Source organism: Panthera pardus, unplaced genomic scaffold, assembly GCF_024362965.1.
Source record: "Panthera pardus isolate Hobbes unplaced genomic scaffold, ASM2436296v1 HiC_scaffold_2, whole genome shotgun sequence".
In the NCBI taxonomy this organism is placed as follows: domain Eukaryota; kingdom Metazoa; phylum Chordata; class Mammalia; order Carnivora; family Felidae; genus Panthera; species Panthera pardus.
In genome coordinates, this window is record NW_026526765.1 from 37,028,324 (window position 1) to 37,052,168 (window position 23,845).

General features: G+C 38.3%; 1 protein-coding gene across 1 annotated transcript in view; it reads right to left on the reverse strand.

Annotated features, from left to right (window-relative positions):
* Positions 1-23,845, reverse strand: part of EMB (embigin) — a 50,283-nt gene that overhangs the window by 24,466 nt on the left and 1,972 nt on the right. The window contains exons 2-5 of the mRNA XM_053906982.1: positions 13,703-13,792; positions 13,140-13,229; positions 12,572-12,661; positions 12,004-12,093 (exon numbers count right to left, since the gene is read on the reverse strand). Of these exons, the coding sequence (XP_053762957.1) occupies positions 12,004-12,093; positions 12,572-12,661; positions 13,140-13,229; positions 13,703-13,792 (360 nt within the window). The remainder of the gene's footprint in view (positions 1-12,003; positions 12,094-12,571; positions 12,662-13,139; positions 13,230-13,702; positions 13,793-23,845) is intronic.

Below are 23,845 nucleotides of genomic sequence, written 5' to 3' on the forward strand. Positions count from 1 at the left end.
AAGGATGTTCTTAAAGTCAAATGGTAATTTACATCTGTCTCTTCCTAATTCTCTTTTATTTTCATAATTAAAAGTTTTTAAGTATATGGACATTTAAGCAATTTGAAATCTTCAGAGAAATGACAACAGTAGGAACTTAATGGGTCTATTTAGGAATCATATCACTCAAAATAAAAGTCTACTTTGTTCCTCTATAGAAAAAAAAGTAAAAAAGGCAAATTGAAATTTCTTGCATAAGACAGTGTTTCCAAATATGCTTTAAAAGCAGTAACTTTTATTTGCAAGAGTTAAATGTACCACAACATAAAAAAACTGGTAAAATGGGACAATTCTGACTGGGGCAGAGATAGGAAATATGGGGCTCTTCTTTATTTTACTGTAGATGTCAGTGAGGTCCCATGTTACATCCTAAAATATAGATGGAACATTTAAATCTTGACAGAAATCGTCAGAAGGCCACTTGAACATGAGGCCAACATCTGTACACAAAACGGATTCCTATTTTTAACATTTTGTTGCTGCATTTATATGATGCTTCTTACTGTACGGAGTTTAACTGACTTTATGAAACAATTCCTCTGAATAAGAATAAAATATGGTATCTTAAACTTCATATTCAAAATTTGTACAATAACACAAGAAAATTGCTCCTTGCTTCTTGTAATTTTCAGCTTCTCCCAAATTAAATTTCATATTGAAGTAAAGAATCATGATTATTTTTTTTCTCTGCATCTGTTATTTAGATGCCATCTGATCAGCACAATACTGATGTGATAGAGTCTAAAATACACATGGTTTGTCAGTAAGATACTACCTCACACTAGTCAGAGTGGCTAACATTAGCAACTCTGGCAACAACAGATGTCGGCAAGGATGCGGAGAAAGAGGATCTCTTTTGCACTGCTGGTGGGAAAGCAAGCTGGTGCAGCCACTCTGGAAAACAGTATGGAGGTTCCTCAAAAAGTTAAAAACAGAACTACCCTATGACCCAGCAACTGAACTACTAGGCATTTATCCAAGGGATACAGGTGTGCTGTTTCCAAGGGACACATGCACCCCCATGTTTATAGCAGCACTATCAACAACAGCCAAAGTATGGAAAGAGCCCAAATGGCCATCGATGGATGAATGGATAAAGAAGACGTGGTATATATATATACACACACAATGGAGTATTACTTGGCAATCAAAAAGAATGAAATCTTGCCATTTGTAACTACGTAGATGGAACTAGAGGATATTATGCTAAGTGAAATTAGTCAGAGAAAGACAAATATCATATGACTTCATTCATATGTGGAATTTAAGATACAAAACAGATGAACATAAAGGAAGGAAAGCAAAAATAATATAAAAACAGGGAGGGGGACAAAATATAGGAGAATCTTAAATACAGAGGACAAACTGAGGGTTGCTGGAGGGGCTGTGGGTGGGGGGATGGGCTAAACGGTAAGGGGCATTAAGGAAGACACTTGTTGGGATGAGCATTGGGTGTTTTAGATAGGGGATGAATCACTGGAATCTACTCCTGAAAACATTATTGCACTATATGCTAACTTGAATGTAAATTTAAAAATAAAATTAAATAAATAAATAAATAATAAAATACATGTGGCTCCTGAATTCCATAACCTTAGAACAGAAACTCACCAACATGCACAAGAAACCTAAATGGGTATAAGCCTAACCTGAGTATAAAATGTATATTTAAAAAGTATATAATAAGGAGCACCTGGGTGGCTTAGTCGGTTGGGTATATGACTTTGGCTCAGGTCATAATCTCACAGCTTGTGGGTTCGAGCCCTGCGTCGGGCTTTGTGCTGACAGCTCAGAGCCTGGAGCCTGCTTCAGATTCTGTGCCTCCCTCTCCCTCTGCCCCTCCCCTGCTCGTGCTCTGTCTCTCTCGGCCTCTCAAAAAATAAATAAATGTTAAAAAAAAATTTTTTAATGTATATAAGAAAAGTATGTGTGTGTATGTATACATGTGTCTGTACACACACACACAAACACACACACACAGTCTCCAAGTCTTCCCTTTGGGATCCCTCAAGCTCTAGGAACTATGTGACTGGTGTTATATAAGCACAGCTTAGTCTCAAAATTTTTGGAATTTTATGCAGGCAGCATCAAAAGTCAGGGAAATACTAGAAAATGTAGATGGCTTCTACACAAATGAAGCCGGGTTTACCAACCATAATTCAAAGATTCAGCAATATGATGGAAAATGTTATAAAATTAGCCAAGAAAAGATGTTAGTTAGACTTCATTAAATGAAGTTCCTGCTGGTCACTTAGTACCAAGTATAACAGTTATTTCTCTACTTTCTAAACTGCCTTGAAATCATTTCAAATAACCATTTAAAAGGGACATGGTTCCATTTGAATTTTAGAAAGGCACATTTCTTCTTGTTTTCAACAATGTAGCCTTTAATTTGAGGGTATAGCATTGAGTAATAATCCATCAACTAAATACCTTTTAATACAACATAAGGAATAGGAGGTACTGTAATAACTGTTCATATCAGTTAGAGAGAAAATACAACTAATAGTTAAACTGTTTTAGTAATAAAACAGGTTACTATGATTTCCAGATAACTAACACAAAATTAATCCAACACTGTAGTAGTAGATTATCCTATTTTTGGATAACCAGAATCTGAATACCATTCCCGTACATGTAAGTTTTAATGAGAGGCAAAGCCCCCTCAGTCACTATGTAAGCCGAAAAACCAGATATTTCTTCTACCTCTCTGAGGGTAAGGGCATGGCCACTTGACAAATCATATTCTCCCATCCAGGACTTTAAAATTAGAGAGAGTGACTAAAGGCCCTACACAGAATTGAGAAATTAATCACACAGCAATGGCAAACGTTTAGCAATGATAGGGTATGTGTTCATATAGTCATTCATTCAAAACTTATTTACTGAACACCTACTACATGCCTTTCATTCATCCATTCATTCACAATTGTACTAAAAATCTACTAGGTGCCTTTACTCTGAGCACTGATATCAAGAGTACAGTATTAGCAACAATATCTTAACCAGATGATTTCAGGGTTTCTTGCTGTCTGCCCTCCTTAGGTCTTTGGCATATTCGAGACTTTGGTTTCCATCCGAATCATAAATCTGGAGAAATAGAAAGCTTGGGGGACAAGCTTTTTGACATTGGTGTGGGCAATGATTTCACGGATATGAGCAACAAAAACAAATATAAACATGTGGAACTATAGCAAACTAATAGGTTTCTGTACAGTAGGGGTACGCAGGTGGCTCAGTTGGTTAAGCATCTGACTCTTGATTTATTTAGGCTTAGGTCATGATCTCAAGGTCATGAGATAGAGCCCCGTGTTGGGTTCCACACTGAGTGTGGAGCCTGTTCAAGACTCTCTCTCCCCCTGCCCCTCTCCACTGCTCACTCTCAATCTCTCTCTCTAAAATAAATAAATAAATAAATAAATTGAATTGCATTGCATTGAAATGAAATGAAATGAAATGAAATGAAATGAAATAAAATAAAATAAAATAAAATAAAATAAAATAAAATAAAATAAAATAAAAACAGGCAAAGGAGCTGAATAAACATTTCTCGAAAGAAGAGATACAAACGGCCAACAGATACTTAAGAAAAGGGAACTCCTGTACACTGTGAGTGGGAATGTAAATTGGTTTAGCCAGTATGGAAAACAGTATGGAGATTCCTCAGAAAATTAAAAACAGAACTGCCATATGATCCAGCAATCCCATTTCTGGGTATGTACCTAAAGGAAATGAAATCAGGATTTCAAAGAGATATCAGCACTGCCATGCTCACTGCAGCATTGTTCACGAGAGCGAAGATGTGGAAACAACCCAAGTGCCCATAGAAAGAAGGATGGATAAAAAGGATGGAACATTATTCAGCTGTGAGAAAGAAGGAAACTCTGCCTTTGACGATAACAAGGATGAACCTGGAGGACATTATGCTAAGTGAAATAAGCCAGACAGGAAGAGACAAATACTGTATAGTTTCACTTTTGTGTGGAACCTAAAAATAGAAAGAAAAAAGCTGAACTTGTAGAAGCAGAGAGAGTAGAAGGATGGTTACCAGGGATTGGAGGAATGGGGGAAATGAGGAGATGCTGGTCAAAAGGTACAAGGCTGCAATTCTGCAGGGTAAGACTAGAGAGCTAATTAATGTACAGCATAAAGACTACACTTAATAACACCGTACTGAACACTGCAAATATGCTAAGACAGTAAATTTCAGGTGTGCCCATCATACAAAAAAACCAACTTTGTGAGATGCTATGTTAATTCATTGACTATAGCAACATTTCACTATATATGTATAACAAATCAGTATGCTGCACACCCTAAATACATACAATTTTTATTTTCTTATTTCTTTTTTCTTTTTTCTCTTTTTTTTAAAATTTGCATCCAAATTAGCATATAGTGCAACAATGATTTCAGTAGATTCCTTAGTGCCCCTTACCCATTTAGCCCATCCCCCCCCACACCCCCTACAATAACCCTGTTTGTTTTCCATATTTATGAGTCTCTTATGTTTTGTCCCACTCCCTGTTTTTATATTATTTTTGTTTCCCTTCCCTTATGTTCATCTGTTTTGTCTCTTAAAGTCCTCGTATGAGTGAAGTCATATGATTTTTGTCTTTCTCTGACTAATTTCACTTAGCATAATACCCTCTAGTTCCATCCACATAGTTGCAAATGGCAAGATTTCATTGTTTTTTATTGCCAAGTAATAATCCATTGTGTATATATACCACATCTTTATGCATTCATCCATCGATGGCCATTTGGGCTCTTTCCATACTTTGGCTATTGTCGATAGTGCTGCTATAAACATGGGGGTGCATGTGTCCCTTAGAAACAGCACACCTGTATCCCTTGGATAAATATGTAGTAGTGCAATTGCTGGGTCATAGGGTATATTTTTTAATATATTTTAAAAAGGAAAAAAATTAATTGTAATAGATATTCTAAGTCGAATGAGATTTAAATCACAGGTGATAATATAATATCAGAAAATCATTCATTCCCCTCCAAATTATTCTACAGATTCAGTGAAAAATCAGTCAAAAACCAAGCAGTATTTGTTGTGGAATTTGATTCCAAAAAAATCTACATGAAAGAGTAAAAATGCAGGACATTAGAAAACCTATTAAAAAGAAAAGAACAAAGATATAAAGATGTATCATAATGTTTCACAAAATTAATATTAATGTATTCATGATGCTAAAAAACACCAAGAAATTAATGGAATAAAATTTCTGGATTGCAACTTGGAAACTATTAGTGGTCAAGAAGTCAAGATAACAGTTACCACGAGATTTGTTTTTTAATGAATTAGAAGAGAAATTATCAGTGTAACACAACTATTAGGTGTGGGCATAGCTTAATGAACATTTTGTTTAGTGTGTGTGTGCATGTGTGTGTGCTGCGTGTGCATGGGTGGTGAATCAGGTTATAAGGTAAATTCATTTCTTACTGTGCCCAACTCTATAAAATGTCCAAAACACATTGACACAATAAAGGAACAGAGTAGCACATGGGAATTTGGAATATGATTAGGGTGATGTTTCAAAGCTAAAGGAAGAAGGAGAACTATTCAATACTGAGTGTTGAGACAATGGCTATCTACATAAAAATAATTTAATAAAGTTAGTGCCCTATCACACACAGTAAATAAAAGTACATTTCAAATGGATTGAAAACTGAAAGGTGAAAAACTCCTATGAAAATACTTCTATAAAAATGATAGGAGAAAACAAAAACAGTGAAACTTCCTCACAATAAAAAACACCATGCAAATGTTTAAAGACAACTGGGAGACAGTATTTGTAATTTCAGTAAAAAGTACAAATCAGTACTTAAAATTTATAGCTGTCTTCCAGACATCAATTTAAAAATATATAAACCCAATAGATAAATGGATACAGGATGTTAACAAACACACATATACATATATATAAGTAGGTCCAACTCCAAAATGCAAATTAAAACAAAAGTGATACAGCTTTTAGCGCTCATGCTGCCAAAAACCAAAGAGTTTAATAATATCAAGTGCTGGTTAGGATCGAGGGAGAATTATAGTCAAATATGGGACTAAGGGAGAGGTAAACTGTCACTTTAGAGGGCAAATTGCAAGTCTGTATTAAAATTAAAATGCACATAATTTCTGATTCAGCAATTCTACTATGTGGTATTATCCCTAGAGGAGCACATGCAGTCATGCCCAGAGAGAGAGATGTAGAAAGAAGTGTTCATTATTGAACGGTTTACAATAGAATAAAAGTTCAACAAACTGGGGTACATTGAGAGGAAAATGTCTAAGAAGGCTGGTATATTTATACTGTGTGCACAAGTAAAAGAAACAAGCTATGCCCATGTAATATGGCTAGATCTCCAAGAATTAATACTGAATGATAACAGAAAGCAATATGCAGAACAATACATTTGGGTTTAAAACACTAATTTTAAAGAATACAAAACAATGCACACAGTACTCTATAGTTTCTATGAATACAAACACACACACACACACACACACACACACACACACACACACTCATTGAACAGAGGTTACTCCTGGAGAGGAGAGACTTGAGACAGAAGCAGGGGTTGTGCAAAAGGGCTTTGACTTCCTCTGACAAGTTGTTTTCAACACCAGAAATTCTATTTGGCTATTTTTCAAACATGTTTTGTCTTTTTTTTTTTTTTTTTGATAGTGTAATATTTTCTCATGTTTTAATATTTCTTCTTCTATACCTCTACCTACTATTTCTATGATATAACAACTCTAGACAATCTAATCCTGCTGTTCCTCAGTGGACTCTCAGTCTTGGGGACTACTCCACTGTATTTTGTATTTCTGACTTGTAAGTCCTCAGTAGAGATTCCACAGCCAGAGCAGGCGATGTGTCCTTCCATAAAGTTTTTTCATTTGCTTCTCTGCAGAATTATTACCTGCCAGGGTCATGTTTGTGTTATTTTTCAGCTTGCAGGCTCCTGTATAATCCAAGTAATGTAAATGTGCACTCTAAATCTCATTGAGGGCAGGCCCTTGACTTTGAGTACTCAGGGTCTTTGTTTTTGATGCAGAACAAGGCTAAACCAAGGCTAAAATCATGGCCTGGTGCTAACCCACTATTCCCCACCCCTTCTCACTTCCTAGGCCAAACCTCTTTTCACTGTATTTATAGCCTTCTGGCGGTTTTCAGTTCCACCTTTCTGGAAGGATCGGCTTTCTGGGGATTTTCAGTTCGAACTCCCCTCCTTGCTTAGATTCAATGCCTTATTCTCAGATCTGTGGCTCTTGGAACTCAAATACCTTGTTGACAAACACAAAGAAAACCAACACATCCGTTCACAAACTTGATGCCTGGTCATCAGTTTTGGCTGGCAGATATTGTTTTTACTTTTTGTGTACTTAACTAAATACTTAAAAGAATGTTTGAGATATTTTAAATTTTCTAGATATGGTAGGAGGATTTTCAGATTCCCTAATTTAGTATATTGCTGGAAATAAAAGGTTACAATATTTTTTTTTAATGTTTATTTATTATTGAGAGGCAGAGAGAGACAGAGCATGAGTATGGGAGGGGCAGGGTCTGAGGGAGGCACAGAAGCCAAAACAGGCTCCAGGCTCTGAGCTGTCAACACAGAGCCTGACGCAGGGCCTGAACCCACAAACTGGGAGATCATGACCTAAGCCAAAGTCGGACACTCAACCGACTGAGCCACCCAGGCGCCCCAAAATGTTTCAATATTTTTGAAAATCAACTCACTTTTACTTATGTAATTAAAAATTAATTTAAAGTGCTAAATACAAGGGTGCCTGGGTGGCTTAGTCAGTTAAGCATTTGACTTCAGCGCAGGTCACTATCTCTCGTTTCATGAGTTTGAGTCCCACGTCAGGCTCTGTGCTATCAGGAGCCTGCTTCTGATTCTGTGTCTTCCTCTCTCTCTGCCCCTCTACCGCTCACACTCTGTCTCTTTCTGTCAAAAATAAATAAACATTAAAAAAAAAACCTAAAATGCTAAATACATATCAGAGAAACAGAAACTACTCCTCTATACGTGCTTTATTGAAGATGTAGCTTTTGACTTAATTCTGAAAGACTGGGAAGATCTGAATGTAAGCAGCAGACAAGGGAAGAGATGGGACTATATCCTATCAAGTTCCCTGTCCCACTTATGCTAGGATGTCCCGTCCCTGCTCCTTACCACCATCATCTAACTTTTTCATTAGATTCTTCACCCAATGTTAACAAGCACGTGATTATTAAATCATTTGTCTTCTTATGTTGATGGGGTGGGGCACAGTTACACAGCTGTTCTTTAGGTATAGAGCAGTGGTTCTCAACTGGGTAGATTTTGCCTCCCCAGGGGACATGTGGGTGGCACCGTGTGGAGAGCTTTTCGGTTGCCACAACTTGGTGAGTGCTACTCAAATCTAGTAGGTAGAGGCCAGGGATGCTACCAAACATCCTCCAGTGCCCCCCAGTAGCCCCACTGCCCCTACAGCAAAGAATGATCCCGTGTAAAAGGTCAGTACTTCTGCTAATGAGAAACCATGGTGAATGCGTGCAGCTACTGCCACTTATATCACTACGGTAGCTCCCTCTTCCATATCTTTCTGTCACTCTGAATGTTAATATTCACTTCGTTTTTCTCTGCACATCAGCAGCGTCTGCAGAAGGTGTGATGACTGAGAGTCTGGCCCTGAGAAACATCACACCCATTTGAACCTCCTCGGAATCCTTCTAAGGTCTTCTCTGCCACAAGGGGTCTGAGCAGCCAAATATAAGGGACTCATTATTCTTTTTCTTTTTCGACTAAAAAGTCCATTTCTTTTTCTCTCTTCCTGAATCCTTTTTCTCAATCTCATGGACCAGGTTAGAGTCTGAGAGGTCCTAACCCTGACTTCTTGCCTCTAGCTCTAGGCAACAAGGCTACCTTCCTTTCCCAACCTTAACGACTCTTCTCAAATTTCACTCCATACCTTAATTTAAATATCTATTCCATTAGTGACTGCTTTGTCTGACTCCCCGTTTCACCAGGACCTTGCCAGGCCAGCTGCTAACATTTCAACATGGCAAATAAAATTTGTCATCAGGGAGAGCCTACCCCAACATTACCAGGGTGGTCAAGAAAACTGCCCGCTGATGTTTTGATTTTGACCTCTTTAGTTAAACTATAACACATTGATTGAGATACCAAACACTATAATATGCAGAGGGAAAGAAAGAAAGAATAAAGTAACAATAAAGAAAACACTCTAACTGCTGTAACACAAACAATGAATTTCAAACACTGGCAATGGAAAAATTAGTGATGTAAAAAAAAAAAAAAAAGTCCATTATCAAAAGAGCAGTTTTAAAAAGCCCAATGATATTAGAAAAGGGGAAAAAAGGGGGAAAAAAAGAAAACCTCTTATTCTTAATCAGTTATACTTTCACAATATATTCATTATCTCCACAAATGTAATTTCTATAACAAATGTATTTAAGAATAAGGTAATTAAAATATTTGTTTTCATTGTTTTTGAAACTTTATATATTTTCAAAAATAATGTAAGTTTCCTTAAAATAGGTATAATTGTTTTAATAATACTGTTGAGGGAAATGGATAATTGGGCATTAAGAAAGACAGCATATATACTGATTAATAGCATGGCCTCCGGCAGCACACTTCCTGGATTCAAAACCACGCTTCACCTTCTCATCTGGGACCTCGGTCAATTCACTCGATTTCGTTGTGCCTCCTTTTCCTCATCTGCAAATTGCAGATAGTAATAGTACCCACTGCACAGAGTTGTTATGAGGACTGAACTACATTATATTTAGAAATATATACATTGTCTGTAGTCAATCAATCCCATGTGCCTGTTAAGTAAATAATTAGCAGCATTTTAAAAACATAAAATAAGTAAATGGTCAGGCTTCCATGAATCAAAGGTCATGTTTTCCATTCTTCCAGGCACAGGATCCTGTGTTTCCCCAGCCTCTAGCATCTTTGGTAAGTAAGCATGCTAGGAGCTGGGCCAGTGTCGTCACGATGGTCCAAAATGTGCAACTAATGTATTATATTTGAATCTCTCTACAAGAAACATTTTATCTCCTAACAGAGAGATCCATTTCTAAAAGGGCCTGAGGGAAAGAGAAAATAATAAGGACAACCTAGAAATGTAAGTGCAGTTCAAGTGCACAATAATATCACAGTATGAAAACATTCCACTCATAAAGTGGATTAAAAATCCTAGTGACAGCAATAAGAAGAAAGCCCGTGGTTCCTAATGAGCTTGAACACATCTTCAGACTTAACTTCTGTATTTCAGTAAAGGTGGTCCCTAACACCAAGCATTTCGATGGGCAGGAACCATGAGAACAACCTACATGAAGACGCAACCAGCTCAAAAGTCCACTGTTTCAAAATCAACGTCAAATCTTTTCTTTTGTTGAATAAAAATGAATCCAGATTCACCTAAGGAGAGATTTTATTCAAAGAGTCTATTGTGGTAAGGAAGATGCTCCAGACTTTGGATCTGTCTGCAAGTATCTCAGAACCAAACAGAAAACACTTTCCTTTTACAGGAAGCAGGGGGGGGGGGGTGGCGGGGGGGGGGGGGGTGGTGGCAGGTCAGTGGGCACTTTTGAGGGGAAACAGAACAAACTGATGGATGGAGGCAGCATGATCGGGCTGTGCTCAGGCCTCGTGCTTGCTCAGACTTGGGGCAAACCAAAGTTCAGGGGCCTGGGAGGAAGAAAAAGCCTGACTAAAGCTTGATCAAGCCAAGGCAGATGATAACTAATAGACCACTGTGAATGCTTGGTCTCTTCCCAATGGCAGGAATACTGGTTTTAATAGAAGAGTTAGAATAAAAGAGTAGTTAGGAGTTAAACCCTCCAAACGGGTTAAGTAAGTAAATAACCAGCCCAATACCAACTGAAAAGTCCACTTTTTTCTCTCTTCCCGGACACCAACCCTTTTTTTCTCAGGGTCCTTACTGGGTAAGTGAGGGGCATGATGTTGCCAACATCACCTGGCTTGTCAAAGGATTTGCAAGCTTAGGTTCTCATATGGGTCTGTCTGAAAGAAACATTTCATCTGATGAAGAAATCAACAAGTAGAACATGCAAAAAGTAAAAAATTAGGTAACAACACAAGACACAATTACGTTTTACAATTAAGGATAATTCCAAATACTGGAATAGAGACTGAGAACAAACAGTTGTACAAAGTCATAAGAAATGGTCTCCAAAAAAAGGTCAGTGCAAACATTCCTTTGGTATCAGAGGGGAGATGTGGGAAGCATACTGTTTGTATGAGAAAAAGAGAAACAGTTCTTAAGACAAAAGAACAGTTAAAGACCGGACAGGTATCGGATAAAACATGCTATTGACCCAATAAATGGGTTTACAGTATTTTAAATTCTAGTTATACTTTTAACATTGTTACTAAAACAGACAACTACTCTTACTCATTTAAAAAAATCTGAGATTACTTTTGAAATACTGGAATCCAAAACTGTGAAAACGAAAGCAGAGCTGAGTTTCAGCACAGAATACTTTACTTATTTTTCCACAGCACTGTCATTGACTCATTTAGTAGCATCTTTCATTTCCCTGCCTAAAGGCCTCCCAGGACCTCCTCAATGCAGAGAGATTTGAATGGACGTACCAGCAAGAATGGATGAAAACGTAAGAGCATCTGCCAATCAAAATGAACCTTCCCTTCTTCTCTGGCGTCCCTCTTCTAGAGAGGCTTCCTTAACCTTCCCACGTCTGACCAGCTGCCCCCTCCCTGCACACCAAGCACATTGCCCTCTTTGCCTTAGACTCCTACATGCTCCCTTCTAATCGGATGAGGTACTGGTATGTTTCTCCCATCAGACCATGAGCAGGGATTAATACCTCATGAAGCAAAATGCAGTCACTTAATCAAACACAAAAACTTTGGGGGGGCACTGTATTATTTGAAATGTGGTACATTTACCGGTCAGTGATATGTTATGACTCTCCAAGGAAAGGTTAGAATACTTTGTCATCATTTCTCGTCGGATGGGTAGACTTGTCAAAGGTGAAGCTGTAAGAAAAAGATCAGGTGACTACATATTATTATCAAGATGAAACAATATTTTACTTATTTTTCCACAGGACTGTCATTGACTCATTTGACAGCATCTTTCATTTCCCTGCCTAAAGGTCTCCCAGGACCTCCTCAATGCAGAGAGATTTGAATGGACGTACCAGCAAGAATTGATGAAAACTTAAGAGCATCTGCCAATCAAAATGAACCTTCCCTTCCTCTCTGGCGTCCCTCTTCTAGAGAGGCTTCCTTAACCTTCCCACGTCTGACCAGCTGCCCCCTCCCTGCACACCAAGCACATTGTCCTCTTTGCCTTAGACTCCTACATGCTCCCTTCTAATTGGATGAGGTACTGGTGTGTTTCTCCCATCAGACCATGAGCAGGGATTAATACCTCATGAAGCAAAATGCAGTCACTTAATCAAACACAAAAACTTTGGGGGGCACTGTATTATTTGAAATGAGATACATTTACCTGTGGGTGGTATGTTATGACTCTCCAAGGAAAGGTTAGAATACTTTGTTATCCTTTCTTCTTCAATGGGTACACTTGTCAAAGGTGAAACTGTAAGAAAAAGAACAGGTGGTTACCTTGTATTATCAAGATGAAACAATACTTATTTTTCCACAGCACTGTCATTGACTCATTTGACAGCATCTTTCATTTCCCTGCCTAAAGGCCTCCCAGGACCTCCTCAATGCAGAGAGATTTGAATGGACGTACCAGCAAGAATGGATGAAAACTTAAGAGCATCTGCCAATCAAAATGAACCTTCCCTTCCTCTCTGGCGTCCCTTTTCTAGAGAGGCTTCCTTAACCTTCCCACATCTGACCAGCTGCCCCCTCCCTGCACACCAAGCACATTGCCCTCTTTGCCTTAGACTCCTACATGCTCCCTTCTAATTGGATGAGGTACTGGTGTGTTTCTCCCATCAGACCATGAGCAGGGATTAATACCTCATGAAGCAAAATGCAGTCACTTAATCAAACACAAAAACTTTGGGGGGGGGGGCACTGTATTATTTGAAATGAGATACATTTACCTGTGGGTGGTATGTTATGACTCTCCAAGGAAAGGTTAGAATACTTTGTTATCCTTTCTTCTTCAATGGGTACACTTGTCAAAGGTGAAACTGTAAGAAAAAGAACAGGTGGTTACATAGTATTATCAAGATGAAACAATACTTATTTTTCCACAGGACTGTCATTGACTCATTTGACAGCATCTTTCATTTCCCTGCCTAAAGGCCTCCCAGGACCTCCTCAATGCAGAGAGATTTGAATGGACGTACCAGCAAGAATGGATGAAAACGTAAGAGCATCTGCCAATCAAAATGAACCTTCCCTTCTTCTCTGGCATCCCTCTTCTAGAGAGGCTTCCTTAACCTTCCCACGTCTGACCAGCTGCTCCCTCCCTGCACACCAAGCACATTGCCCTCTTTGCCTTAGACTCCTACATGCTCCCTTCTAATCGGATGAGGTACTGGTATGTTTCTCCCATCAGACCATGAGCAGGGATTAATACCTCATGAAGCAAAATGCAGTCACTTAATCAAACACAAAAACTTTGGGGGGCACTGTATTATTTGAAATGAGATACATTTACCTGTGGGTGGTATGTTATGACTCTCCAAGGAAAGGTTAGAATACTTTGTTATCCTTTCTTCTTCAATGGGTACACTTGTCAAAGGTGAAACTGTAAGAAAAAGAACAGGTGGTTACATTGTATTATCAAGCTATGTATTATCATACATACAAGCTAGTATGTAACAGCTAAAATGTTATATTGTATACTATTGAATGAAAAATGTTTCAGGAAGCTCCAATGAACTAGGTCTCCTATGCTCCCAGAGATTCAGAAATATATGGAACTATCAAATGTGACCAAATTTCCAACTTTTTCTATGTTCTTTTTTTTTTTTTTACTGAAAAATACCTACTGATTTATATCAAGTAGCTTTAAAAAAATTCATTGTCTTATCCTACCATTTGTAGTTTCTTTATAAAACATAAATGAAGACATTGAGGAATTAGATAAGAGTGGTAGAAAAGACAGACATGAAGAGGCAGAAAGAAAATGAGTAAACAAAGACAGAGAGACCATAATAAAGGGGCATTAAAAGAGGACAGAGAAGATACAATGAACACACAGTGAAGGTTTCTGTTTGTCTTCCAGTGACAGACCCAGCCGCCCTCTACCAAAGTGACTTTTGGTTTTCCTCTGTCACTTCTTTCATCTTTTGAAAACCTTTATTGAAGAAGAAAATTTCCATTTCCACCTGGCCCACTCATGTGGAGAGTGTATTCTGGCTACGGTTTCTTTGACTTCAAGGCACCTGAACTTACCTCCCATGAAAACCACCCCAACTCTATCAAGTAAGTCAAAAAAGGGAAAAAGGCTTATTTATGAGTGTAGTCTTGGCTGCATTCTTTCAACATCTCATTCAATTTAAGTTAAACCTGAGCCTTTTTTTATTTCACTTTCTTAATACTCTGCTCAGAAACTTACTCCTAGTGCAAGATTAGATTTCCAGTTCTTTTCTCATGTGCATGAAAAATATCAAAATTAGTGATCACCTTTGTTGGTTCAGCTTATACATAGCTTTTACAATACTGCCTAATAAAAAATCTACCTAGCAGAACCTAGCTCTCCAATAAGCTGTATTCCAAAGACTTGATCACTTCAACGCAGCTTTGGAAGGTAGAATGCACTTCCTCCTTAATCCTTTAATAAAATTAATATGTAAATCATACCACGCTCTGACAATGATTATAACGGAAAATATGCCCTGAGTTTCTCACTGGGCTATCAGGAATACAAAACATTTCTTCCACCCACATCTAATATTCATTCATTTATATTCTCTCTCTCTCTCATTTTCTCTCTCTGTGTCTCCCCTCCTCTCTCTCTTTCCCTGTCTCTCTCTCTCTCTCTCTCTCTCTCTCTCACATACACACGGCCAAAAGGCGCTTATCATCATTCTTCTCCTGATAAAAAAAAATATTGTTTTTTCCATTCTTGAGCATAGCTCACTTAGAGGTTGTATTTAAGAGGAAATATCTCAGGAAGATGAAGGCGGATATGATTGACTCGTGGATCGGAAGCCAGGAGGGTGCGGATGGGAAGGAATGAGCTGCTCTAGATCATCTGTTCTGTGAAATTTGCAAAACATCAACTTGGATATCTTTGCTTCCTTGCTTGGGAGTTCTCTTTTCTTGGCCTAGCCTGCTGCAGAGCTGAATACAATTGTGAGGGTTCCCACCGCATTCTTTACCCCTAAAAAACCCTATAATCCTTTGAAAATAATATTGCTAATAATACTAATAAGCGATATGAGATGGTCTAATATCTGATATTTATTAGACCATATCATTTATTATTAGTAGTAGTATTCATACCACCAACAGCAATAAGAAAGTGACATAAGCTGAAAAAAGTGTTTTATTTCTAATTCTTATTTCACTTAAATAAGTAAATATGTAGAGCCCCTGATACATGCTTGATGCTGGTAAGGACAATGAGGCTGAGTAAACTTGGTCCCTCCAGGGTGACATGGGTCATATTAATATCAATTAAGCCCACAATGTGATTGAGAGTCATTAAAATTTCAGAGTGCCACCTACTGGCTGTATTGACTATAACTGGCTTGTGTATTTCCCAAATTGGCGTGTGAGCTGCAGAGTACGAAGCCAGGTTTCCATCTCTGAGGGACTCTGGTGATGGAATAGAGGTGGAGATAACGCCAAGCAGATGGGCTTGGAGGCTGGGGTCATTTTGCATTTCTCGCTATCAGGACCTGGATGGAAGAGCCCACCAGTATTCGAGCAAGAAGAGAAAAGAGGTCTAGGTGTGGCATGGGCAAAATCCAAGCTTACAGAAGCTGAAGGAATAGGAGGAAAAAGAAAAACCAAGCTTCAAGAGCAGGGAAGTTTGGGTAACTCCAGAATGTGCTAACTGTTGTAACCACTTCCCACGGCCAGTCCATATATTAAAAATACAGACATCCGTAAACCAGCCGCCACCTGTATCCTAACTTTATATCCCTTCTAAAGCATTCATTTATCTTGATCAGGCTCCAGGTTCCACTGAACAAGCCCAAGTGCAAAAGGAAATGTGTAACTGTTGCGATGTTTTGCCTTGGGAACAGTCCCTTTAAGAGGCAAGGTACACAAACCTCTTGAGTGGAAAAAGCAGGGCAAGTCTCCGGAAGGTGTGAGAATAGTAACAGTGAGAAGTCCTTTGTTTTTAATCAAAAAAGTGGGAATGTAAACCTTACTGCTTTCAGTAGGAGGACACTGGCAGGAGGCTGATTCAGCTGAGGTTGATGTTTAAAGGAAATTGGCAGGAGAGTCAGGCAGATTGGTTTGAATACTTTTCCAAAAGGATTAGGCTGAGTTGCAGAAAGAAATTCAAAAGGAGAGGCAGGAATTTTGTATCCTAACCCAAGTGCTGCCTCTGACTTGTTACCTGGGGTTTCATTTCATGGAGGAAACAGGAGGGATCAGAAAAGTTGCATAATATTGAGTGACGGTACCAAGATCATAGCATACATTCCTCAATGTATCCTGCTCACCCCTTTCTTAACCATTGCTGGAGATTTTTCCACTCGACATTCTTTTATAGGTAGTGGCCAAAATGCCACATGAAAGAGTAACATCTAATAGTTTTTTCTTTTTTTAAAATTTTTTAATGTTTATTCATTTTTGCAAGACAGAGAGAAACAGAGCACAAGTAGGGGTGGGCAGAGAGAGAGGGAGACACAGAATCTGAAACAGGCTCCAGGCTCTGAGCTGTCAGCACAGAGCCCGACGCGGGGCTTGAACTCACGGACCACGAGATCATGACCTGAGCCGAAGTCGGATGCTCAACCAACCGAGCCACCTAGGCACCCCACATCTAATAGTTTTTCTAAGGATTAAAGATTTTTCTCCCTCTGCAGGGGCGATGGGACATGAGGGTGTTGCACCAAAGAACTGAATAACATCCTAATTTTCAACTATTATTAGGTTCATGTAAGATAGCAAAATGGTCTCTACTTAAATATCTTTCACATATTATATTTTAAAATAGACATTGCTAGATGGGTTTATAATTTATACTATTAACATTTTTAAATGAAATAAACATGTTCTAATTTCTACTTAAAATATTAAGGTAACATTTTCACGTATTTAATTCGGGAGCTCCATTTTAATTGAAGTAAATTGGGAAGATAAAGAAGAGGGTAAGTAACACTAGAACACTGCATTGGGTCTTAAGATTTGCTTTCACCTGTATCAGAAAATAAGTTCAACCGTACCTCTGTTTAAGAATAAGCATTTTCTCTAAGTCCCTCCCCCCACCATCTCTTTATTATATTTTACAATCTTGGAAGGACTTCATTTAGAGAAAGGTGTAAGTAAAAGCCATTATTAGGATAAATATCATTCTCTCTCTTTTTCTCTCTCCTCCAAATAATGTGTTGATTGCTATCAATATATATAACTAACATTATTTTTAATAAATCTTAATTTTAGCATTGTCTGATACACAGCATTATAAACATGCAGCCCAATTACAAAAAGACTATAACCTAGGAATGGATAATATATATTATTTATACAACAGAGTCTTGGAACTCAGAATATATTTCCTCATGGAAGCAATGCTATATATAACCATGAGATCCCATGCCAAATTGCAAAAGCCTTTTAAGCCATGATATGACTAAACTATAGCATTAAAATATCGAATTACCAATATTTCTAATAAACAGTGCTTTTAGAATTTTACTTCTGGATTCAAGGAATATCCCCTGTCTGTAACAGCAATAGTAGAAAGAAGAGGAGAATAAGACTATATTGATCCCAGACACATAATCCAGAAAGAGTTTGTCAAAAGAGAAAAGAAGGTTTGACAAAAAATAAATTCCTGATGGGGACATTTACAAGTCAGACTTTCTAAGTCAGGGACAGATAAGAAAACAAACAGGGAACTCATATTTTTTCTACATAGAATGAGAACCATTGGACAAAAAGGCCATTTTTAGACCAGCAAAAACAAACAAACAAACAAACAAAAAGATGAAGAACAATTAAAAAGCCTAATGGCAAGAACAGTGTGCTCTTTTACAGAGCCTTGTAAAACTGTTTTTAAAACTTGGCCACATTGAAATATAAACAAATTGATCCTTTCGTTTCTTTTAAATATGATTTCACAATAAAATATATTTTGAAAGGCAGTGTGAAAACTCTTGTTTCAAACTACCTCTAAATGGCCATTAAGATATTTTAACAGTGAAACTTAGGTCAAAAAAACTCTTAAAAAATAAAACCCCCAAGGTTTGACTATGGGTTTGTCGAATGTGTCACTCACTAGATTATTCTTTAATGAGACTTACATTCTGTTCAGTGGTTCTCAGCTTGGGCTGACCTTTGCCTCCACAGGCCATCCGACATTCCGGAGGTCACAAAATGGAGGCCGTTACCACTTGTATCTAATAGGTTACAGTAGTTTTCTAGTAATGCCACACAAATTACCACAATGTAGCAGTTTACCACAACAGAAGTTTATCCTCTCGCAGTTCTAGAGGCTAGAAGGCTGAAATCAAGGTGCAGGGCTTTGCCCCTTCTGCAGGCTTTAGAGAAGAATCCTTGCCTCTTCCTGGCTGTTGGCGATTGCCAACAGCCTTGGCATTCGTTGGCTGATAGCTGCATCAGCCCAACTTCTGGCTCTGTCTTCACAGGGCCATCTTTCTTCTGTGTGTGTCTATCTCTGTATCCAAATCTCTCTCGTTTCTTTCACAAAGACCACAGTCATTGGGTTAAGGGTCTATCTTAATCTCCTATGACCTCCTTTTAACTCGATTACATCTACAAAGACCCTACTCTCAAATGAGGTCACATTCATGGGTACCAACAGCCAGGACTTGAACTTATCTTTTTTGGAGACACAACTCACTCACGATATAGGAAAGGCCAGCGATGCTGCTGGGCATTCTACAATGACAGCCCCCCACGATAGAGAATTATCAAGCCCCAAAAGTCATAATGCCAAGGTTGAGAAACCTTGATTTCAAAACAGGTACCTCCTTACTTCTGATTCTTCAATGTGATTATTTTTAGTAATCTTCAAATGGCCCTGTGGCCCTCAGGTCCTGTTCTATACACTTTAGGTGTAGATATTTTAAAGCAAGAACATCTCTTGCTACCTTTTTTGCCAGCCACACCCTCCTGCCAGGGGCCTTTTGAGGACCTTTGACAGACAGGCACTAAGGGCTGGAAGGAGTTTTGAAACACAAACCAGGAAATCTATTATAGCTATTAGCTAGCTCCAGCCTCTTGGCTACATGAGGAAAGCACTTGGGCTTCAAGATCAATCGAATGATGTATCTAAATTCCCTTTCAGGATGTCAGAACTATGTAATTATAAGGCTATTGAAAAAAAAAAAAAGATTCTATCTTTGGAGTGAAGATACATTAGTAATAATATAATCACAACTTTTTAAAAATAATTTTTTTAATGTTTATTTATTTTTGAGACAGAGAAAGACAGAGTGTGAGTGGGGGAGGAGCATAGAGAGAGGGAGACAAAGAATCCAAAGCAGGCTCCAGGCTCTGAGCTGTCAGCACAGAGCCTGATGCAGGGCTCAAACCCACGAACCGTGAGGTCATGACCTGAGTCAAAGTCAGATGCTAACTGACCAAGCCACCCAGGTGCCCCAATATAATAACAGCTTTAAAAATTGCAGAAAAACATTATTTCCAATTAAAGGAAAAACACCATTTTCAAAGATAACATCTATTATTTCTAACAATATATTATTTGAGATAGTATATGTGAACAGTGACTATGTCTTATCAGGAGTAGGGGGTTTATTATTTTCATAGAATATTGTGAGGTTTTTTTCTTTTCTTTTCAAGATTTTATTTTAAGTAATCTACACCCAGCATAGGACTCAAATTTACAACTCTGAGATCAAGAGTCACGTGCTCTACCGACTGAGCCAGCCAGGTGCTCTGAGGTTTTTTCCTTCTATGTCACTGTGTGTGTCTTGTTTTTTATTTCTATGGTTCACATTATATTGTGAAATATGGAGGCCAGTGATACAAAAGTAATTTCAAAAGAATACACTGTAGGATGAACAGCCTCCACACTTACAATCTGTTTAAGGACAAAAACTCCTTTGAAAAATGATACTTAATTACATAAACTAATGACAGTTTCTCAACTCTCATTGTGGTTTAATGTCTATGTTGACTAAAGCTTTCCCAGAAAGAGTTGAAATTCTTTTTTCTTTAAGTTTGTTTGTTTGTTTGTTTGGAGAGAGAGAGAGAGAGAGAGAGAGAGAGAGAGAGAGAGAATGGGGAAGGGGTAGAGATAGCAAGAGGGAGATAGAGAGAATCCCAGGGAGGCTCTGCACTGACAGCCCAATTCAGGGCTCAAACTCAAATTGTGAGATCATGACCTGAGCTGAAATCAAGAGTCGGATGCTTAACCAACTGAGTCACCCAGGCCTCAAGAGTTGAAATTCTTTTTCCTTCTTTTCAAACGATCTCAAAGAGAAGAGTTTCAAGCACAGAAAAATTTTCCCCTGAACCATCTGAGAACAAGCTGATGACCTGATGACCTGTTCCCCTCTGAAATGTTACTATACATTCCTTACAAAGGACATAACCCTCACACCATCCCACAATGCCATTAAAATTGGGAAATTAACATTTATGCTATTACCATCTCATCCCACATCTCATCGAAGTTTCAACAAAAGTCCTTAAAATGTGTTTTTTAGCCAAAGGTTGCAGTTCGGAATTACATGTTGCTCTCAGCTGCCGCATCCCTCTGTTCCCCTTCACTCTGGAACAGCGTTAGTCATTCTTGACTTCTATGACCAGTATGGCTCCAGAATAGGTATGTTGAATATGATTAGATTTGGAGTAGACCTCTTTGGCAAATATGTCATAGAGATGATGTTGTGTTCTCATTGCATCCTATCACATGGCTCACAATTTTTAATCCTCTCTTTGCTGATGGTTTTCACTTTGATCATTTGATTAAAGCCTTCTCCACTGTAAAGTTGTTCTCTTTACCTTTTCATTAATACAACTTCACCAATTTTGTGGGAAGTTACTTTAAAATTATGTAATATTTTGTGCCTCATCAAACTTCCAATTGATTCATTTAATTAATTTACATCAGTATGTACTCATGAATACCTATATTATTCAGTGGGCATTCTCCAGTGGATACTAATGGATACTAGTTCATTATTATTATCATTCATTTTGATGCTCAATTTGTCCCAGGTTTGTCCACTGGGAACTCTCTGGCTCTTGTATCTTTTTGACACGGCCCATCATTCTTTGAGTACTTCATTGCTTTCTGGCACAAGAAGTTCAGGGTTTATCTTATACTTTCTCTTCCCTTTTTGTAAAATAACTCATTTTTCCAGGAAGTCCTAGTTACCCATTAGTAAAGAATCGTATATAGAGTCAAGATTTGGCTGCTAAGTATGGTCATCACAACTGAGAAATCAGTGGTCCCCACCTCTGTGGGCAGAGCTAATGCATGTGTATATTCACACACACACACACACACACACACACATGCACACACCGTAAATAAATATATGTGAAAGGTATAACATACATACATACACACATATATAAATATATATGATGTATATGCGTTACATGTATACTTACATATACACATCTATACCTGTACATCTGTTTATATAGACACACACATAAAAGACAAATAGATTTAAAGTCATGAATTCACGCTAATGCTGTCAATTGCAACCCAACACTGCAAGGTTCATTCTAGTTTCCCCTCTTTCTTTATTTCCTTCTGCTGAAAGAGAAAAACCTACATCCTATTATCCTTACTCATTCTACTTATTTGCTCAATCCTCTTGTATGTAATCTCCCAGTGCCGCAGCCACTCCTGGCCCCAAAGAAATGTCTTCCTCACCCATTTGGGCTCCAACATCTTGCACTGTTGGCTCTTCTGTGTCCTTTCCCTACACCCCCCTGATCAAGATCAGACAGCACAATGTCCGGCTGCCCCTGCTTTGAAGCCCGTCATGCTGTTCAGCTCTGAGACCTGGCTCTAGGCCACCCCTTTGCAGGAGGACACATCTCAACGTACTCGGGCTCTAACACTCCACATGAGGCCGCTCCCCTACCTGGATGCCATCCTGACCTGGCCCACTTTCTAATTCCCTGACCTGGGACCCTCTGGCTTCCTCTAATAAGGGAGCTTGCCTCCCCGCATTCCCCAACCTAATGACTATAGAACCCATTCCTAGGAGGAAGAGGACGAGATGGGAGCAAGAGGTGGGGACCAAAGAACAGGAAGAGGAAGAGCCAAGAACTAATTCTTAACAAATGCTTATATAATTTTAAATGTGATGATAATTTAGGCTCAAAAGTTTGATGCATCAGATATAACTCTATTAAACATAAGCTTATAGTTAATCTGTTCCTTTAAACAGTTTAAGGAAATGACTCAAAACTGCTAAAAAATATTGCTGAAGTTTTCTACTTAGATCTAGACTAACACAATGTCAGGCACATTAATATTTATTACTAGGTGGTTGCTGTATATGTGGGATGGGGAGTATCTCTAGAAAGGTAGTTGAGCTCTTCCTATCTCTTCCTACCTCTTCCTATCAAGAGATCTCTTGATCCCTTCCTATCTCTAGGAAGGTGGTTAATCAAGAAAGTATATAAGCAATGTCCCCCAGAAGTTAAAAATGACCACTTCAAATGTTTCCCTTGCAAACATATTTTTCAAAAGATAAACACGACTCGGGGCACCTGGGTGGCTCAGTCAGTTAAGCGTCTGACTTTACCTCAGGTCACGATCTCACAGTTCATGGGTTCAAGCCCCGTGTTGGGCTCTGTGCTGACAGCTCAGAGCCTGAAGCCTGCTTTGGATTCTGTGTCTCCTTCTCTCTCTGCCCCTCCCTCACTTGTGCTCTGTCTCTATCAAAAATAAATACATGTAAAAAAAAAAATTAAAAAAAAAGATACACATGACCCATCCCCTCAATTTGTTCCACATAAGAGTAATATTAATGATGTTTAAATATTCCCATTTATCTAATATTTGCTTTAATAAAGTGATTTTACATTTCTTATTTAATTGAAACAGCTTAAAAGAATTAAAGTGAGTCCCTTTGTCTAACTTTATTCTAGAACTCAAAGTGTGTTAGCATGCTCTTCAGCTGAAATCAAGCATTTAAATCCATACACCGTGTTCTGTCAGTGGTTCCAAACTTTCATACACATACCCAGTTATCTCAGAGAGATGAGTGAATATTGTGTTTAAGAAAACAGATATTGGAGGGGGCTCCTGGCTGGCTCAGTTGGTAAAGCATGCGACCCTTGATCTCAGGGTCACAATTCATGCCCCACATTGGGCTTAGAGCTTACTTTAAAAAATTAAAAAATAAAGAAAACAGGCATTGGAGTCAGACTGAACAATGCTTAATTTCCTATTCTACTGCTTAAATAATTATATATACTTGGGCATTTGTTTAATCTCCCTAAATTCCAATGTCCTCATCTGAAAGTCAGGGACAATAAAAGCTAACCCATAGGGTTATATACTGCACAGTGTAATGCCTGGCCCACTTGTTATATAGTAAATATGATAAATTATAACCATGTTTATTATTAAAATTTTGCCCAAACTCTTAGGCTTATAGAATACCTATTTCCAAGTAATTCAAAGTACCTACATAAAAAATAGCCAGTAAAC